This window comes from Diadema antillarum, unplaced genomic scaffold (assembly GCF_040938485.1).
Source record: "Diadema antillarum isolate AM-2024a unplaced genomic scaffold, OU_Dant_1.0 seq00000836_RagTag, whole genome shotgun sequence".
NCBI classification, from domain to species: Eukaryota; Metazoa; Echinodermata; class Echinoidea; order Diadematoida; family Diadematidae; genus Diadema; species Diadema antillarum.
In genome coordinates, this window is record NW_027271712.1 from 874,923 (window position 1) to 892,084 (window position 17,162).

At 38.3% G+C, this 17,162-nt stretch overlaps 1 protein-coding gene across 1 annotated transcript in view; it reads right to left on the bottom strand.

The window, feature by feature from the left end:
• The window catches only part of LOC139740133 (S-adenosylmethionine decarboxylase proenzyme-like), a 29,332-nt gene extending 12,432 nt beyond the window's left edge, over positions 1-16,900 (bottom strand). Inside the window, exons 1-8 of the mRNA XM_071650715.1 lie at positions 16,862-16,900; positions 15,727-15,957; positions 11,670-11,756; positions 9,926-10,049; positions 5,033-5,135; positions 3,286-3,328; positions 2,626-2,680; positions 1,129-1,209 (exon numbers count right to left, since the gene is read on the bottom strand). Of these exons, the coding sequence (XP_071506816.1) occupies positions 1,129-1,209; positions 2,626-2,680; positions 3,286-3,328; positions 5,033-5,135; positions 9,926-10,049; positions 11,670-11,756; positions 15,727-15,905 (672 nt within the window). The 5' untranslated portion in view covers positions 15,906-15,957; positions 16,862-16,900. The remainder of the gene's footprint in view (positions 1-1,128; positions 1,210-2,625; positions 2,681-3,285; positions 3,329-5,032; positions 5,136-9,925; positions 10,050-11,669; positions 11,757-15,726; positions 15,958-16,861) is intronic.
• Between the last annotated feature and the right edge of the window lie 262 nt (positions 16,901-17,162).

Sequence of the window (17,162 nt, forward strand, 5' to 3'; positions counted from 1 at the left end):
AATTAAAATGCACGCGAACATTTCTTGTTTTCCAGTAGTTAACCTCGGTACTTGGACAGGATGCCATACTTGCTATGTTGAATAGAAAAAGAAAAAGAACAAACAACTCTGCGGGGGAGGGGGGGGGGGGGGGGGAGTGCGTCTAAAACATCAACATGTCATGCAGTACTCAACGTGACACCATCATGGCTGCCCCTGGAGTGTTTCAACCAGACACTATTAACAGCTCATAAACTCTGATATTCAAACACTACTGTCTTTACTATTTTAGTTTCATTACGCTTGGTCTTTTTACTACACCTGCCACATAAATTTTAATGCTTTTTCGGGAAGAGCAAATGCTGGTTTTCAATTGCTGTAATTCCATCTGAAAATGGTCCCAGCTGCCTTTGCACACAGACACATGACATGTGAGTTCTTCAAGGAAACTGGCTGATATTTTACAGAGCAAGATGCATTTCAGAGCATTCCTACATCCCTCTCAGTCTTTATTCATATAAATGATTCTTGGATCAAGGCATTTTTACTGCAACTGACTGACTAATTGCCCTTCATCAAAGCAAATATTAAACACAGATTAGTCAGTGTTCAAGTGAGAGCCATCAAAAAAAAAAAAAAAAAAAATTGAGAGCATACATACTTAGGTGGTAGTACTCACTGCAGTACCTGTTGCTACAAAGAATCAGAACTATCACTGGCTATCAGCCATAAGACAGTAGCCTACTGTACAGGTGGAAATTTTTGCTGCATTGGAAATTTTTGCGCATTTCGCGCAACCAAAAAATAAAAGCAATATTTTTGCTTCCCATAAATAATTATGTTCCAGTAGTTGATGTCTCGATTCCGCTGAATTAAAAACACGCAAAATTCTTCTAACTCCGCTGAGAGGGAAAAATTAGTTGTGCGATAATATCCACTTTTACAGTATTGGATATGGATTTGACCCACGTCTAGCAATCAAGAGGTTGTGAGTTTGTATTTATATACATATACAACCAGAGTATGTATGCTCATGATTTTTATTATGGCTGTCACTCAAAACACTGAATGATCGGTGCTTAATTACGTCAATGAAGGGCAATTTGTCAATCAGTTTCAATAATTCTTGCCTCCACTGGGTAATCTCACCTCAGTAACCTCCTCACTCTTTCTCCCAGTGGTATTCTGGAAGTGCGCCATCACGTCACTGTCCAGCTCCGTCATCAGGATGTGAGGCTCGTGTCAAGGAAGATGTTTTCCAGATCTCATCAAACTTAATATCCCCCACATCCGCTACCCCTTCTAGCTTGAGATTTTCAAGGATTCCATCAGTCTTACACTCAGTCACTCTCATTCAATATGTGACCGTGCATCACAAAACGAACAAAAAGTTGCACCCCTTGATTTTACGTCGGGGCTCAAAAAAGGTAAAACAGGTCACCTGGGTCAATCTTGGGCTTTTCATATTTTCTGAAAGAAGTGGTCTTCTTCTACATTAATCCTAGGTTTGGGATCATAAAGTGAATGGGAAAGTGTGTTTTTAGCTATTTTTCGACAACCCTTTTTTTGGTAGATTAGTGAGATCAGGTATGTCTTAGAGGCCCCTTTTCTTTCCTTGAAACTCCTTTGCACACTCTTCACTTTTAACTCTAATAACTTTTGATAGGATAATGCTACTGCTTTGACAGTTGGTGGTAATCATGGTCAGAATGTGTTAATAGAGCATATTTAATTTCAGCTTAATATGATAATCCCTTCGTTGTTGTTGCTCCGGTGGTCTACATCCTGTTTTTTGCCCAATTCATCGCACAGCCAGCACAGTATGGTAAAGATTAAGTGCTTGAATAGACCCTGTACTTCAATATTTATATAAGTTACAAAAGTCTATTTGAATTGAGTTATATATCATTTTAAAGCTTAGAGTCTGTTCTTCCAGAATCTGCCCTTAACTAAAAATCCATGTCTGGCGACTTTTTGTTGGTTTTGTGATGCTGGGTCACATATGATACCACACAAGAAACCCTATCCTATTATCAATTGCTACTTTATTTTTCATTGATACCTAATTCTAATTTGAAATATAACTTATTTTGATAGATACTTGCAATCATACATTAGATAACTCAATAATCATATAGAGTTGTATCTTAAATCCCAATTCTGAATTTCATTTCATGAGATTTCAAAAGTTACAAATATATGGTATTAATACTAATTTGGAAAATAGTATTACGAGGAAATTTACAATCATTACCAGTAAAAATAACTGCAGTAATCACTGCACTCACTGATTATCTTTAGGCTAACTTTTTTTTCCATAGATGTTGCATTGACAACAGTGACTTAATTCTAAATGTTGCTTCTGAAACTTACCAACAATCTGTCATCAAATTAATTTCATTTTATGAAATGGTGCTTTCCCTGAACAAAATAGGTACATAAAAAAAAAAATAAGAGAGAGAGAAAAAAAGATTTCCATGAAGTTGGTTGTACCAGTAAGTCTGAGTTCTACAAACCGTTTTAACCCGTTGAGGATGAGTGCCGAATACAGTAGGGCAAGCATCTATGGAAAATGGATGTTAGAGCAAAATCAGTCCGTCCTCAACAGGTTAACAGCATGAGGCAAGACTGTCTTGAAAAGGATATCTCCAGTGTTTGGTCTGGCTGGGTGATGGTGGAGTTATCTAGGGTGTAGAGGTACCTAAATATAGACAGAAAAAGTCAAACATTGTGTGAATAACTTTAGTATCAACATTTCTTCCTTTCATCATCCTTCATCTTCCTTAATCAGTCTCTTGAGGCTTTAATAGTAGAAGTGTTAATTTATACCCAAATCCAAATTTGTTTTAGTTTATGAAAACAAAGTCCCTTCTGTTCAGGAAAAGATGAAGATGAGAAGGAGAGTACAAAAGATACTAATGGGGAAGAGAATGAAGATAAAAAATCAAGATGAAAATGAACTTTGCAGAAGAGGAAGAGGAAATAGAAAAGGTTGCCTTGGAGTACCGATATAATTTTCCCTTCAAAAGATGAAAAACAAAAGGTTTCTTGTGCAACTGATTGACAAATTTCCCTACATCGACATAGGACAATTTGTCCATCAGTTGGATAAAAAACAAGATGGAAGAATTTCATGGATTTGAAAAAAAAAAATAGTGTTTTTTTTTCTATGCGATCATGGTGAGCCACTTGATAAACATCTGTCTAGTTTATGTAGACTTACAGAAGAAAGAATTACCCACACACAGAAAGCAAATACTTCAAGTACCAGAACAGGAAGATACTGCAGACAGACTTCAAACTTACCAACAGTCTCCATTCATTCTACCCAGGACATACGCAGCTCCTCCTACACAGTTGGAAAAAAGATCAAAAGAATCTGCCTGAGCTTCAAGACACAAAGATCCAACTCTTCTGATAGATTAGCAATATTAATAGTAAATAATACAAAATAAGTTTATCATATGAAACACATACTCCAGTATCACCATTTATCCACCAGTTTGTCAACCACATGATGTGCACTGAACATTGACTCGACCTGTTGGATCCTTCACACTGGAATCTGAAAGGTCCTATTTACCTTTGGGGGTAGCGATGTCAAAAATGTTCAAGATATCACATCTGATGTATCTGTGTAGATCAGTTGTATCACAAAACATCCTACATATAAATATTTTGCAATAGAACATAAAACATAAGGAGATATCACTATTTTTCTCAATAAACCGTAACTGTAGATGGTTTAGTCTGGAAACGTTTTTATTATAACTATTGTTCACATTTTGTGTATTTAACAATACTTAACATTGATTGTACTAATTCAAACTTTCACATTTGTTGTTTTTATTCCCACCTCACATTTTGGAACTATTTTGAAGCATTAATGCTGGGTTTTATTTCATCTGCAAATGGTAAATTATGCCTTTAACTTTACCCTCGCACCATGATGGGTGACACTGTGCTGTTAAGTGACATTCTTGAGATTGAGAAGTATTCTTGGGATTTATGGGAAATACTACACATGACACAACTGCAGATGGTACAGAAGGCATGTCCAGACGTTGTATCTTCAGCATAAAGCATGCCAAATAGCCAGCATGCATACCCTGGCTACAACAGAGGCACAGCTTCCAAACTACAAAGTTGTACCTTGCTTGGTTGTGAGGAACAAAATCCTGAATATTGTTTAATCTTGGCTTCTGATCACTCCATGGCTCAAATAAGGGGAAAAAATATCCCGGGTATTATGTATTGCTAAAAGAAATGTAAGCATTGAATAAATTATTTTGGTTTTCTGCGAGTGCCTACATCCCCTTCCCACTAGCTGAAAACTGAAGAAGGAATATTTGATATTTGCACAATGAGCAATGTGTAAAAAATATTACACTGTACATACAAATGAAAGGACAGTAGGTATTGCCTACGCAACACACAATTAGTTACACGCAACTCTACCACATCCATGCCTGTTACTGTCGCCTCAATCACAAATGAAATTTGCTACAAAAGTCCAATTTTGCACACTACTATGCCAACAAATCATGATGTCTACCACATGGTACACATGTACCATCAATCTACTGTGATTTTTCCACATTATCTAACAACCAAAGTCACAACTGTCATATTTGTGATTACAAGAACATGTTTGAAAATGAAATTTACCAACAAAAGACCCAAAGTTTGATAACTACATTGTATGTTCCCAAATAACAAGTTTACTCAGTGGAAGAGAGTAACATTAGTATAACTGCCTGAAGCATTCATCGTACATTCACTATTTAGCATAACCTTTTTTGGATGTTCACCAAATTCTTGTTACTTCTGATCCCCTTTTTCCTCGTCTGATGCTAACCCATCAGAAACAAAGATCATACATTTTCTAAACTTCATACAACACTTTCGTACAATTATCAACAATGCTGGCTGAGGAAATTTTCTAAACAAACTGTTCCATTCAATGCAAAAAGGTTCTCCTCTCTATAATATAACATCAAAGATAAATTCTGACATTGTGTGACAAAGTTTATCAAATAATGGATGTACTCACTGTCAAACAGAGAGTCCAGAAACTTGACCTCATCCTCAAAATTTTTGTACAGTGAGTGCTGGAGGTCTGGGCGAACAAAATTTTTCCGGGAGTAGAAGATGTCCTGTTGATGAGAGAGAAACGTCAGACAGAACAAGAACGTCATTAACTACATCCAAATGTCTACAGAGTTAATGCCTTTCTGCGACTCAACTGCCATGTGGAAATTACATCAGACATGGAGAGGGATTTCACTTGGACCCCTTCAACAACTGGAGCTTCTGTGTACTATCAACGTGTACATACTAAAGGAATGACACACCATTGCTGTACATCAAATTGCAGAGTACAGCAATAATCATAATAGTAGAGCAGTTAAGCCCTCAAAATCATGAGAATTGTGCAAAATTTGACTATCTAAAAAGTATGAAACTTTCACCAGTGTTAGTACATACCATAAGATTCATTTTAAGATCGGGAGGCAAGTCTGATTTGACCTCTGACCTCTCGCTCAACGGACGGCCCAGTCACACTGACGAGATCGACAATGACATGCAGACGAGGACCTCATTCGTCGACCGAGAGTAATCATTTAACCCTAAAAGGGCCGGGGGGGGGGGGGCGGAATCCGCCCCCCTCGACGTTTCGTGCTATAATTCTGTAACGCGAGAAGGTCTTGTCGCGAGGCTTCTTGACTTTCTCTGTTCAAGTCTCGCGCAACTTTTGAGACCAAATTTGCAACGTCCGCGCATACTTTTGCGAAGCCACGCCCATTTTGTAACGGAGTGTCGCCCCAAAACTTGCACAATTTTGTGATTTTGTGTACATTTCCTATGGAAAACAGTGCTCTGTCATGAAAGTCATAAAAACCTGATTATTTTATAATTAATCACTTTCATTGATTAATTTTGTGCTAAATATGGTAGAAAAGTGGTCAGTGGCAATTTCCAATGAAAAAACAAAGAAAAAACAAAAGTTGAAAAACAAAGAAATACATAAGAAATTCTGAAAACAATAAAATACATAAGAATTGAAATGAGTTTTGGAAGTTTTTGCGATGTACAATTGTTGAATATGCTAAAACAGATTTACAGATCAAAAATTAGACTCTCAATGCTTTTAATTAGGCTAAAATATCATCTTGAGCTTAATTTGCATAATCAATTAATTAAAATTAGAAATTGATTGTTTCAAAAAATCTTCTGACACAATCTTGTAGATTATGACGCGGGTCTCACGCACGCAAAATTTCATTGCGATCGCACCACCGATGGCCGAGTAAATTATATATGAACCAAATGGCTTCTTTTGAACATGTATTGTGTTGAAAAGTTCTTGGTAATTCTTTTCCAGGCAAAATTTGTACATGAAAATTCCGATGTTAAAAGCATGTGATAGGAAATGTAAATAGTACAGTATGTGCGAATGCTTCTATGTTTCCTGCTAAACTTGTTTGTTAGTGTGGAAAAGAAAAGAAAAGAGAAGAGAAGTTTCGCTCTACCACGTCCACATACCACAACGCCTACGGATATCTTTGTTTCACATTGTTAGTGGGGAAAAGAAAAGAAAAGAGAAGTCTCGCTTCATGAGAGATGTTCAGATCCCGCTCGACACCACAATGCCTACGGATGTCTAGGCTGAAGGTGGGTTTGAATGTCTTATAGGGCCGATAGAGCACCAACAGTAAGTGCAGATTAATTGGCACGCTATCTTTTGAAGAGAAACAATACTTTGTTTCACACAAGATTATAGCAGAAAGACAACTGATAATCATCCGCTCATGTGAAATCAAGCAGAAGTTTTTCAAAACATTTCAAGAGGTACCTTGGTGAGTTACAGTCTGTTAAACATGCCAGAAAAACATATCGAAGGCCACCTGCAATAGGCCACTTGCAATACAGCCTCGCATTTTCCGACATCACAAAAACTTTGATCAACCCGTTCCATATATACTCATGATGGAGAGGGAAAATAATAAACGACATTGCAAGATTGATGCATTTCTGCCAAGACAACAGACAGGAACTGATTCCATGTAAAATACATAAACATGTATTTTGATTTTTCCATGCATTTTTCCCATATCATTACATGCAATCATTACACACGTATACTTGATATAGTGTTCAGCTCACCACCACTCCTGTTACATGCACACAGTCATGGCGTGTGGATGCCATTGCGTAATGCGTGCACCATACACATGTACATGTACACCATACGTGCAATTATTGTATTCGCCATCTTGAAAGACGTACTGGTAAACAAACCCAAGCGAAACGCATTGTTTTTCGGCTCCATACGCTGAGCTCCGAGGAAGGTGCCCGGGAAATTTGACTCTCTCAGTGAGCCAATCAGAAGGCGATGTGGTTGCTAGAGGCGGGGCTTAACATTGATTGGCACCATCCTACGGATGGGTGATTCTCCCCTCGCATCGCCGCTCGGACATTGTCTTTGAGAAAGAGGTGAATCTTCAAAGCCTGTTTTCTCGCAATTTTGTCAGGCTAACAACTTAAAAAGTGCATTTTATTTCTCTTTCTATGCCCACTTATGGTGCCGAAGAATAGAAGTGTTTTATATCAATGCAAAGCTTAGGAAATGGGCAATGTGATTCAGTGAAAAAATGAATTTTCGAAATTCTTGACTTTTGCCTGAAACCGTTGTCGCCGGTCACATATTTGGGCATGGGGGCACAACTCTTGGCCATCAGCCCCAAGTGTTAAGGAGTATCGAGCATAAAGAAGACAATTAGAGTAAAGTAGTTCCACTCCTATTTGGAATGGAGGTACCTAAACAAATCATTGAAAAAATGCCCCAAATTGCCTGACGTAATGACCCAAACTTAATTGGATGACAATAGCAAGTTGCAAGACACAGGGTTGCTTCATGTGGAATGCATGTTATGCCTCACAGTATGTCACTTTCCAGATGGTCCATGACGTCACTGCATGCTCCAGGACCACGAGTCATTCAACGGAACCATACAGCCCACAAGCTTGACACTGACCACACAGACCTGCCAGCTCGAAACTAGGTAGCATTGCCCATGAGCCTGACACTTAGGCAAACCAGGCCCATAAGAGTCCAACACATGGGGGGAGGGGGAGGTCAACAAGACCTACACTGAATAGATTAAGCTTTCTGATGTAATACATATATTAATCTCGTGGGCCTTGTTTTCCTCGAGTGTCAAGCTCAAGGACCGCACAGCTTGTGGGCCTATCATATTTGATGTCGATCTCATTGACCTTGTTCATCTAGTGTTTAGGTCACGGGATGTATGACTCGTGGGCTGCGTAACTCATGGGCTGTACGACTCGGGTTGTTTGACTCGTGACATACATCTGATGAGGTGGGCGTGTTGTTTTCTGGTTAGCATCTGTCACCCTTTCATCCAGTTCAAGGGACTTTGCCATATGCCTGTTCACAAACTATTAAGCATCAACCCAAAATATGGTACTCCTCACCCTACCTTCCATGTTTAAGCGTACAAATTTTGTCCAGTGCAAATTGGATAATGTTGCACATACAGTAATTTCATGCAAGCTAGTCTGCATAACTAACCCAAATATAAATATTATATTTGAGGTCACTGCCATCACTGAAGACACTTAAGCTTCATTTCTGAAGTAATTGACCGCTCACATTCCTGAGACCTGTTACTATGAACCAATGCTTTGTGGAATGTGCATACATACTTTGATTACTAGTATAACGTCAAGGCGTGATTTGTACATGATTAAACATTTAGGATTAAACCAATGAAGCCAAACATCTACAAGTATATTTGCAATCCTACACAAATTTTGATATTCTAAAAGTATATATACACAGGGCAATGACCAATGTTCTGTGGAATGAGAAGACACTTCTTGTGGTATAAATGCTAATAGCCTAATGCATGATTGCACACCAAGTATACAGTTAACCATTGAATATACATCAAATATCAATATTTTGATATTTTGAGGTCATTGACCTGTCAGTCCTCAGAGGTCGAAGGCAGGAATAGGAAAACGATTCAGTTGTAACACAAATGAATTTTTAGGACATCGTTATGTTTATCATCATTCAATTGCACCAAATATCAAAATTCTGATAATCTGAGGTCATTGAACTCTGGAGGTCATTAGAGGTCAAAGGTAGAAACCTGTCAAGGATCTATGGAACATGAAGACAATTCCACTGTAACAAAAATGAGTTTTTAGTACATCATTACCATATTTAACATTAATCAATGATGCAAAATATCAATTTTTATCAAATTTTTAGGTCATTGACCTCTGGAGGTCATCAGAGGTCAAAGGTAGAAACCTGTCAGGGTTCTATGGAGCATGAAGACAATTCCACTGTAACAAAAATGAGATTTTAGTACATCATTACCATATCTAACATTAATCAATGACACAAAATATCAATTCTTATCAAATTTTGAGGTCATTGACCTTTGGAGGTCATCAGAGGTCAATTCAGACTTTCCTCCCGATCTTAAAATGAATCTTATAACATGTACTAACACTGGTGAAAGTTTCATGCTTTAGTCAAATTTTGCACAATTTTTCGGCTTATCTGCTCTACTATAAGGATGCTAAAATACAATGACTACACACATACAAGTACACGCACACACACACACACACACACAAACACCCACTCACACTCTCAAAGTTGATAATGGTTATCAGATGTTAAAGTGCTTCACAGTTAATGCTTAAGCATTCCTAATTTCAGATTTTTTTGTGCGGTAATATGTATAAACGGCAGGCTCCAAATCTCTTGGACAGACATTTACCAAGAATAAACGATGACAAGCTATACTCTTAAAATGAGCTATCTAATCCATTAGCTCAAAGAAGTGTAGTAAAAAGGAAACCCTAAATATCATTGGACTCTCCTGTTGCTAAAGTTACCTACCACCACTTTGGAGGAACAGTGCTCCTTGGCAAGTTGGATGATGGTTTCCATGGCAGCCAGGACGGTGGTGGTTCCACAGGTCTTCAGGATCAGTCGTCTCTTGCTGATAAACAGGCTGCTCTCGCTGCCATGGTAACCAATATAAAATCAAAAAGGGACCATCAATCTCGAGTCTTTAGTGATGCCAAACTCACATATCTATAACCATGGATCTCTCTGTTTTTATCAATGCACAACTCACACAGCTTTCTAACACTGAGCTCCCACTGCTCACAGAGACTCCAACCCCAGGCACCTTCTGATCTGGAGATTCTCCCGCCCGAAACCCCATAGCACACGGGAGACTTCAAGTTGATGTGTGCGAAGCGCGAAGTTCCTAGGGTTCTAGATGTTCTCTGGTGCTATCTAAGGCTTATTTTTTCAACATCTGATAGCAATAAGTAAGAAATCCTTTCCATCGGGAGACACAGAGCCAGGGCGGGAGAAATCAACTCTAAAACGGGAGAACGGGAGATTTTGCAAAAATGGGCTTTCGGCGGGAGATCTCCCGTCGAAAACGGGAGAGTTGGAGTCTCTGTGCTCATATGCTTAAAAATAAAAATAAAACATCTACTGGGTAAAAAATTTGCGCATTTTAGTCCACAAGGGACTAACATGAAAATTAAAACAAGCAGTAGATTTGGTATGATCTTTGTTTTCTTAGTTTTCTTGTTTTGTAGGTATCCACTGGTATGCTCATTATGAATAGTAGTAGCAGACTCTAGGGGGAGCCCTATCTGTCAGTACATTGTTATGGTCCTACATTTCTAGTTTCCAGTTTTGTGAATTTCATGAACGACCTTTGTTGGGTCCAACCAAAATGATCTTCGAAACTAAAAGAAAACAAATTCATAGCATTTGTACTGCATTACGATTGAGGTGTACAGTCAGCAGTCTTAAGACCTTCGGAATTTGATATATTTTTGGAATGCAGTAGACATATGTGTGATGTATATTACAAGTACCTTGCAAAATTCAGTTGGCAACTAAATGTCTACAGCGCTAATCTCTTATGACGCTACCCCCTCCCTAGTAACTATCATGTACACAAATTTGTTTGAACTTGTTCATAGTTGTGCTGGAAGTGACATACACTCATGGCTAGCTTCTGCCTTCTTATTGGCTCATAACTCTTCTTACAATGTTACACTTCTTCCAGATAGTCGTAAAATGTGCTCAGTGTTTCAAATTTGGCACTACTGCTGGTACTTTTTTGTCATCTTGCTGTGTGTGTGTGTGTGTGTATTTTACTTACAAAATGCATTTCCACTACTGTTTTTTGAAATTTACACTTAATTAAAATAGATGCACAGGTGAGAAAAAATAAATTAAGATGGCATGGTTGGTACACAGGCACCAATCATGAATGTCTGGCTTATTTAAAACATAAAGATACAATCTATAAACTTCTATTAAACCCACTATGAAACACATCCTGTATTTTTTACTGCTTCACTAAATGTACTCAGCCGCAGAAAAGAAACAAAATAAATGCTTGCACAATCATATACTGGGCTCACTTGTGCTTACAACATGTCTACCTAGTTTAAGATTCAATCTATATGATGTGTGACTACTGGGAAAGATCAACACAACACGTCCTGCATTTTTTAACGTTAACACAGACCTCTCTCCCACCCATCCCAATGTGGCTGAGTTGACAGGAATGTGGCATGGTAATTGGGGTTAATCAGATCCGCCTCACCTCAGAATGTAGGCATGATGGTCCTCTCTCTCGGCAAAACTCACAATGTCACACTTGACCAGAGCTAGCATCTCTGCCAAGCATTGTCTAAACAGGAAAATATCCATACAAATATCATGTGAGATACAATGAAGACATCTTTAGCATCAGGTCTCTGATCTCTTGTAAATAATCACAAAAAATTGCAATACACATCAATTGCAATGTAAGTGACATCACCCTAGCACTGTGCACAGTCTATTCATTACTCATGTATCTTTGAGTTTCTATCACATTCAAAACTTTTTGTTGCTTACTTTTCAGAGTGTTCGTAACTCTTCACTCAAACTATATAACATCCATTTCATACAACAATATCATCTTGCAAGACCTTTTGAAACACAGAATTGCTTGAAGGACAGAAGAATAAACATCACAAGGAGTTCACGCAGGTTCTGGAAAGAACTCCTTGAAAAAAAGAAGAAGTATAATTTGTCAAAATCTGCCCCACGGGATGTTCATTCAGTTGTACTTTTGCTTTAAATAGTTCACACTCTTTTTTTTTCCTGCTTTCTCTCTCTCTCTTTCTATCTTTTTTTTTTTGGTCATTTTGCTTGCCATGTGTATTAACATTTTCTTGCCATGCCTTAAGGATCTTTCCAGATTAACCCGTTGAGGACGGACTGATTTTGCTACAACACACATTTCCCATAGACACCTGCCCGAGTATACTCGGGACTCGTCCTCAACGGGTTAATAGGCAGGGCTAGTGCAAAACAGATTTAGCACTATCATTATCATTAAATTGATACACTGGCACTGTTCAAATTCCTAGACAATATCAGTACAGCCTCAGCCTTGTAGCAATGTTTGCCAAGAAGCAGTGTGAAGAAACCAAGCATAGAAAAAGAAATGACAAAGGACAATGAAATCATTAGACTAAAGAATCAATTCAACAGTCTCCTTCCAACTTCATCGACTTGAACAAAGCACTTACCTTTTGAATAGAATTGTTTAGAGGTTCATATTGATGTACATGTAAGTCTTGTTGTTTAGAATGACTAAACTCTGTCTCATACATTGTATGATGAACAAATCAAACACATTTACAACTGTATGGTAACTACAATGTTCAAAAGACAAATGTTGTACTTTAAAAATTGTTCACACAGGCACACTCGCAAATATTCTGAATAAGCCAGTTCAGAGTTAGCTCATGGGCACATTGGTATGAATGACCTTTCTTTTTTCTGAGTCTGTTAGGGGCACTGCACTTGTTTTCAGCGCATAAGCTTTAATTCATGGGATTCATTAATCCTGTTCAAACAAAGAATGAACTTGTGTAGACCAGATGGTCAGAATGATCCGTTAAAATAACATGTGGAAAAGCATCCATTTCATTACTTTGCACTGAATGTATTAACAATCTCTTTCTATTGATATTGCCAAATACCAATTTTTTCTGTCAAGTGGCATGCTGGCAAGCACCATATATATAAGGATTGTATGAATAATCATTCCATCACAAATGCTTATCTCAGTGAATTTAAAAACCAACACGCCTGTTGGTACAAATGACCTTTTTCTGCTCATGCGCGAAGTGGAACTGCGAACTGGCTTATTCATGGAAAGATGAAAACATATTCATCATTTACATTGTGCACTATGAGCCAGGCAATAACATTCACACAGTTTGTACATATATGGCACTTTACAAATAGCCTAAACTTTTTTCCTGTCATTTAAAGGATAATGCTCCAGGATCTTATATCACTATTTTCTGCTTCCAAATGACAGATGATTAATTGGATTATATCTCTTGAAAATGAGCTGGCACACCTGCCTGTATGTTTGGTATTTTTACACTGCAAGCTGTTAATGCTAATTATCAAATAAAATTTACTGCAGGCATGTCATTTCCTTTCTTGTTTTGTTTGGTTTATAATCAGGTAACTGCAAATTCAATCAACTTGCCCATCTGTTGCATATGATTTATGATACTGTTCAGAAGGAATAAGTACGCGATATTACTGTGTCACGAAACATGATTATCATGCCAAACCCTCCTATCAGCAGGAGAACACAACAATTCCAGTTTAGAGAACAGGAAACAGCAAACCTTTTGTGACATCAAAACACTCACTGGTTTAAAGACCTTACTGGATTGTCTGGCTGAGGTTGGGTTTTGAGAAATTTGATTCAGCATGACAACTTGTGTATAATATACCTCACACTGCTCTTAAAGGAAACCAAAACCCAAAGAGCAATGTGGATTGAGTGAAAGCAGCAACAAAATGACACATCAGGGAAAGTTTGAGGAAAATCGGACAATCAATGCAAAAGTTAGGGATTTTTAAAGTTTTGGTGTAGTAATGACAGGATGAGGAGACTACTTCACATTATGACATCATGTGTGGACAACAATATAGAGAAAATATAAAGAAAATTCAACATACTTTCACTTTTCTAGCTTAATGAAAGAGCCCTTGACTATTAAACCTCTTTCAGAAAGCAGGGGGGAATGATATTACCCTTAACATACAGTATGTCAATAACAAGTTGATAGAATGTGTAATTGTCATGAAAATGAATTTTTTGTGGAATTCTTCTTTTATTTTCTTTATATTGTTGTCCACACATGATATCAAAATCTCTAGCAGTCTCTTTATCCAGTCATTACAACACCAAGACTTTAAAAATCCATAACTGTTGCCATCTATTGTCCAATTTCCCTCAAACTTTCACTGATATGTTCTACCAATGTTGCTGAGTGTTCACTCAATCCACATTGCTCTTCTTTGCTTGTCAAGGACAATGTGACTTTAATGGATTCTGCCAGCAGGAAAAGACGTCTAGGACAAGGACAGGGAAGCTAATAAGTTATTTCCTGAGAGGAACATGTCGGCTGATTTCTTATCAACTTGGAGATTCTTGCTTTGAAAGAGAAACAGACAGTGAGGCTATTTTGCCAAAAGAGCCAGTTTCCTTTGTAAAGGAAGGATATTTGCATCTGTTTTTTTGATTAAGTTCACAGATGAAGTCTAGCTTCACACGATGCATGTTTGGACATGAACTAGTGATTCTGGAATGAGTTGGAATATTGGTAATCCCTAAAATCCATTACACAATGTTATATTTACTATTTGTTTGTTGTTGTTTTTTTTTGTCATTGAGCTTGTTAAAAAGTACTTAGTATAAGACATCACACATTTGTGACTGTGCACCTCAAAACGAACATAAAGTCGCACATACTGATTTTGCGTGAGGACTGAAAATAAGTGAAATGGGTCAACCTAGCCGAACTTGACTTTTTCATGTTTTCTGAAAGAGCAGGTCTTCTTTTACATTATGCTAAAATTTGGTATCATAAAACGGGCAGAAAAGTGTGTTTTTTCAGCAGTTTATCTCGAACATTTTTGGTAGAATAGTGTGATTAGGTGTGTCTTTAGAATCCCTTCTTCATTTCTGAAAAACCTTGTCCACACTCTTCACTTCCAACTCTAATAACTTTTGAAAGTATAGTGCTACTGCTTTGAAAGTTGGCATTAATTATGGACAGAATGTGTTAATGAGGCATGCTTAATTTCAGTTTAATCTGATAATCCCTTCATTGTTGTTACTCTTGTGGTTTACTTAATGTTTTTTGTCCCATTCATCGCACAGCCAGCACAGTTTGATAAAGATTAAGCGCTTGAATAGACACTGTACTTCAGAGCCTCTTTTCTCAGTTCACACTTTTCCTGAGTTTGTGCTTTCTTTCCAATATTTAGATAGGTTAGGAGAGTCCATTTGATTTGAGTTATACATCATTTTGAAGCTTAAAGTCTGCTCTTTCAGAATATTGTCTTAACTAAAAATTCATGTCTGGCGACTTTTTGTTTGTTTTGAGGTGCAGGGTCACATTTAGTGATGGTGAACATGGCACAAAAGTAGGGCTGAAGTCTTTTACTAAACACTAAGAAATATCCACGACTGGTGGCAAACTGACAATGGTACTGTAGACTAGTGTTGCTAAGAATGATAAAGTCGCCAGTGTTGGGCAACCCCTCAGTGATGCTAACCCAAAGTTGTCTCTTACCTTGGGATGTCCCTCAGGTCACAGCCGGCGTCCTTTCCCTCCGACGATGACGGGGCGGGGCAGCCCTCCCCACCTTCCCTTGGGATGCGTTCAAACCAGACTTCCAGGAGCTTTTCAGTTCCCTCGTAGTGTGTCAGCTGACCGCACGCATCGTTGACCTCACGGCTGCCAAGATCCATTCTAGCATGATACTCAGAACCACCAGGGAGGATCTAAACCTGCATTGAGATACTATGGGAACAAAGATTGCCTTGGGATATTACATCTATATTCCATGACAATATAAGAAATAAAAAGCAAAAAAACACAAACATACCGGTACTTAGAATATAACAAAACAATTCCCGCAAACACCAACAGCGAACACATCAGGCTGAAATTTTGACACAAAGTCAAAATCTCTATCTCCCTTCTAGGTTGGACATTGTCATCAGATTGACAAAATGAATGTATGTCTTTTTGAACCCACCGAATAACCGACGTTACGGTTAAAGAGGTAGATTAATCGGTCTACTCTAGTGAAGTAGTGTCTACTATCGTGTGGTGTACACAGACAAAATAAGCAGCAGTGAATGCCAACCCAATGGACTGGCGCATAGACCATGTCCATGGCACATGATCACAGTATTCACATGACTTAATTAGTATTACACTCGTCACAGGAATAAGACGTCTAACGCAAGACATTCGGTTGGCGATGGCACATCAGAATGAATTTTTTTTTGCAAGATAATGAGAAACTACTTATGAAATATGAAAGAGCACTGAAAAATGGGGGAATTCAAAGTCTGTTTTACGAAAACCGGTTTTGAAATGACTGAGAAATGTAAAAATATAGCGCTTCGAATAAAGTGTAAATTTACCGTCCGTGTACCCAACCACACCAGCGCCCCGGGGTTACCACCGCCGGACCGCCGCGGCGTACCGTGCCACTGGGCTGGGCACCGTGTTTGAAGCACCATATGCAGGGAAAGGTCAGCATGTGCATGGACGCGCATGGCGGGTGGATTTTTCGATACCTCATTATGGGAAGATAAACATATGTGTGATTAACTATAAAGAAAAGGGCACAAAAATTCGTAACACCTTCATAACTTGTAGTAATTGTTTTCTCCAATAGAGAGGTAGTTCTTACCTGGTAAGAAAAGTTCAGCCTTCTTGGCTGTTTGGTGTGCCGCATAGGCCAGCGCCAGCGCCAGATACTCAGTAGTGAGATAACTACAAGCAAGCAGCATGCATGTGCTATCTATATCGCGCGTACACACACACACGAAGCACGCACATGTACGTGTCTTTTCAATGTTTTATACACAGGAAGTACCGCGCCTCTCCCGAGTGAATTGTATGGAACGCAAATGAGATAGAAAGCCTGGTGGACAGGTATAAATGTATTTTTTACCATTATGGAATCAAGCTGATCATTTCATGTGAATGCG